Source organism: Penaeus monodon, chromosome 19 (genome assembly GCF_015228065.2).
Source record: "Penaeus monodon isolate SGIC_2016 chromosome 19, NSTDA_Pmon_1, whole genome shotgun sequence".
Taxonomy (NCBI): domain Eukaryota; kingdom Metazoa; phylum Arthropoda; class Malacostraca; order Decapoda; family Penaeidae; genus Penaeus; species Penaeus monodon.
Window position 1 is genome coordinate 32,718,469 of NC_051404.1, and position 276 is coordinate 32,718,744.

General features: G+C 44.6%; 1 protein-coding gene across 1 annotated transcript in view; it reads right to left on the minus strand.

Moving 5' to 3' along the window:
* LOC119585393 overlaps positions 1-276 on the minus strand; it is a 4,540-nt gene continuing 4,264 nt past the window's right edge. The window contains exon 5 of the mRNA XM_037934056.1: positions 1-260. Within this exon, the coding sequence (XP_037789984.1) occupies positions 166-260 (95 nt within the window). The 3' untranslated portion in view covers positions 1-165. The remainder of the gene's footprint in view (positions 261-276) is intronic.

Here is a 276-nt window from a genome sequence, read left to right on the forward strand (position 1 = left end):
GGAATTTTCGGGTGTCTGGAAAAGAACGGGCTCCACATATAAGACTTACGGCCATTTGACGACTTGTTTTTCCCAAGGAACCGGATGCCTTGCCCTTCTAAATAAAGCACTGCTCTTCAAAGGAACTTGACGTGGCTTCCTGGAGGATTTGGATCATTTGGCTTCTTAAAGGAAGATAATCTCAAGGAGCAAAATGATGGCCGTTACATATACTGCAAACACAGGCACTTCCCACTCCGTATCTGAGTCAGACTTTCCATCTGGAATGATTGATGT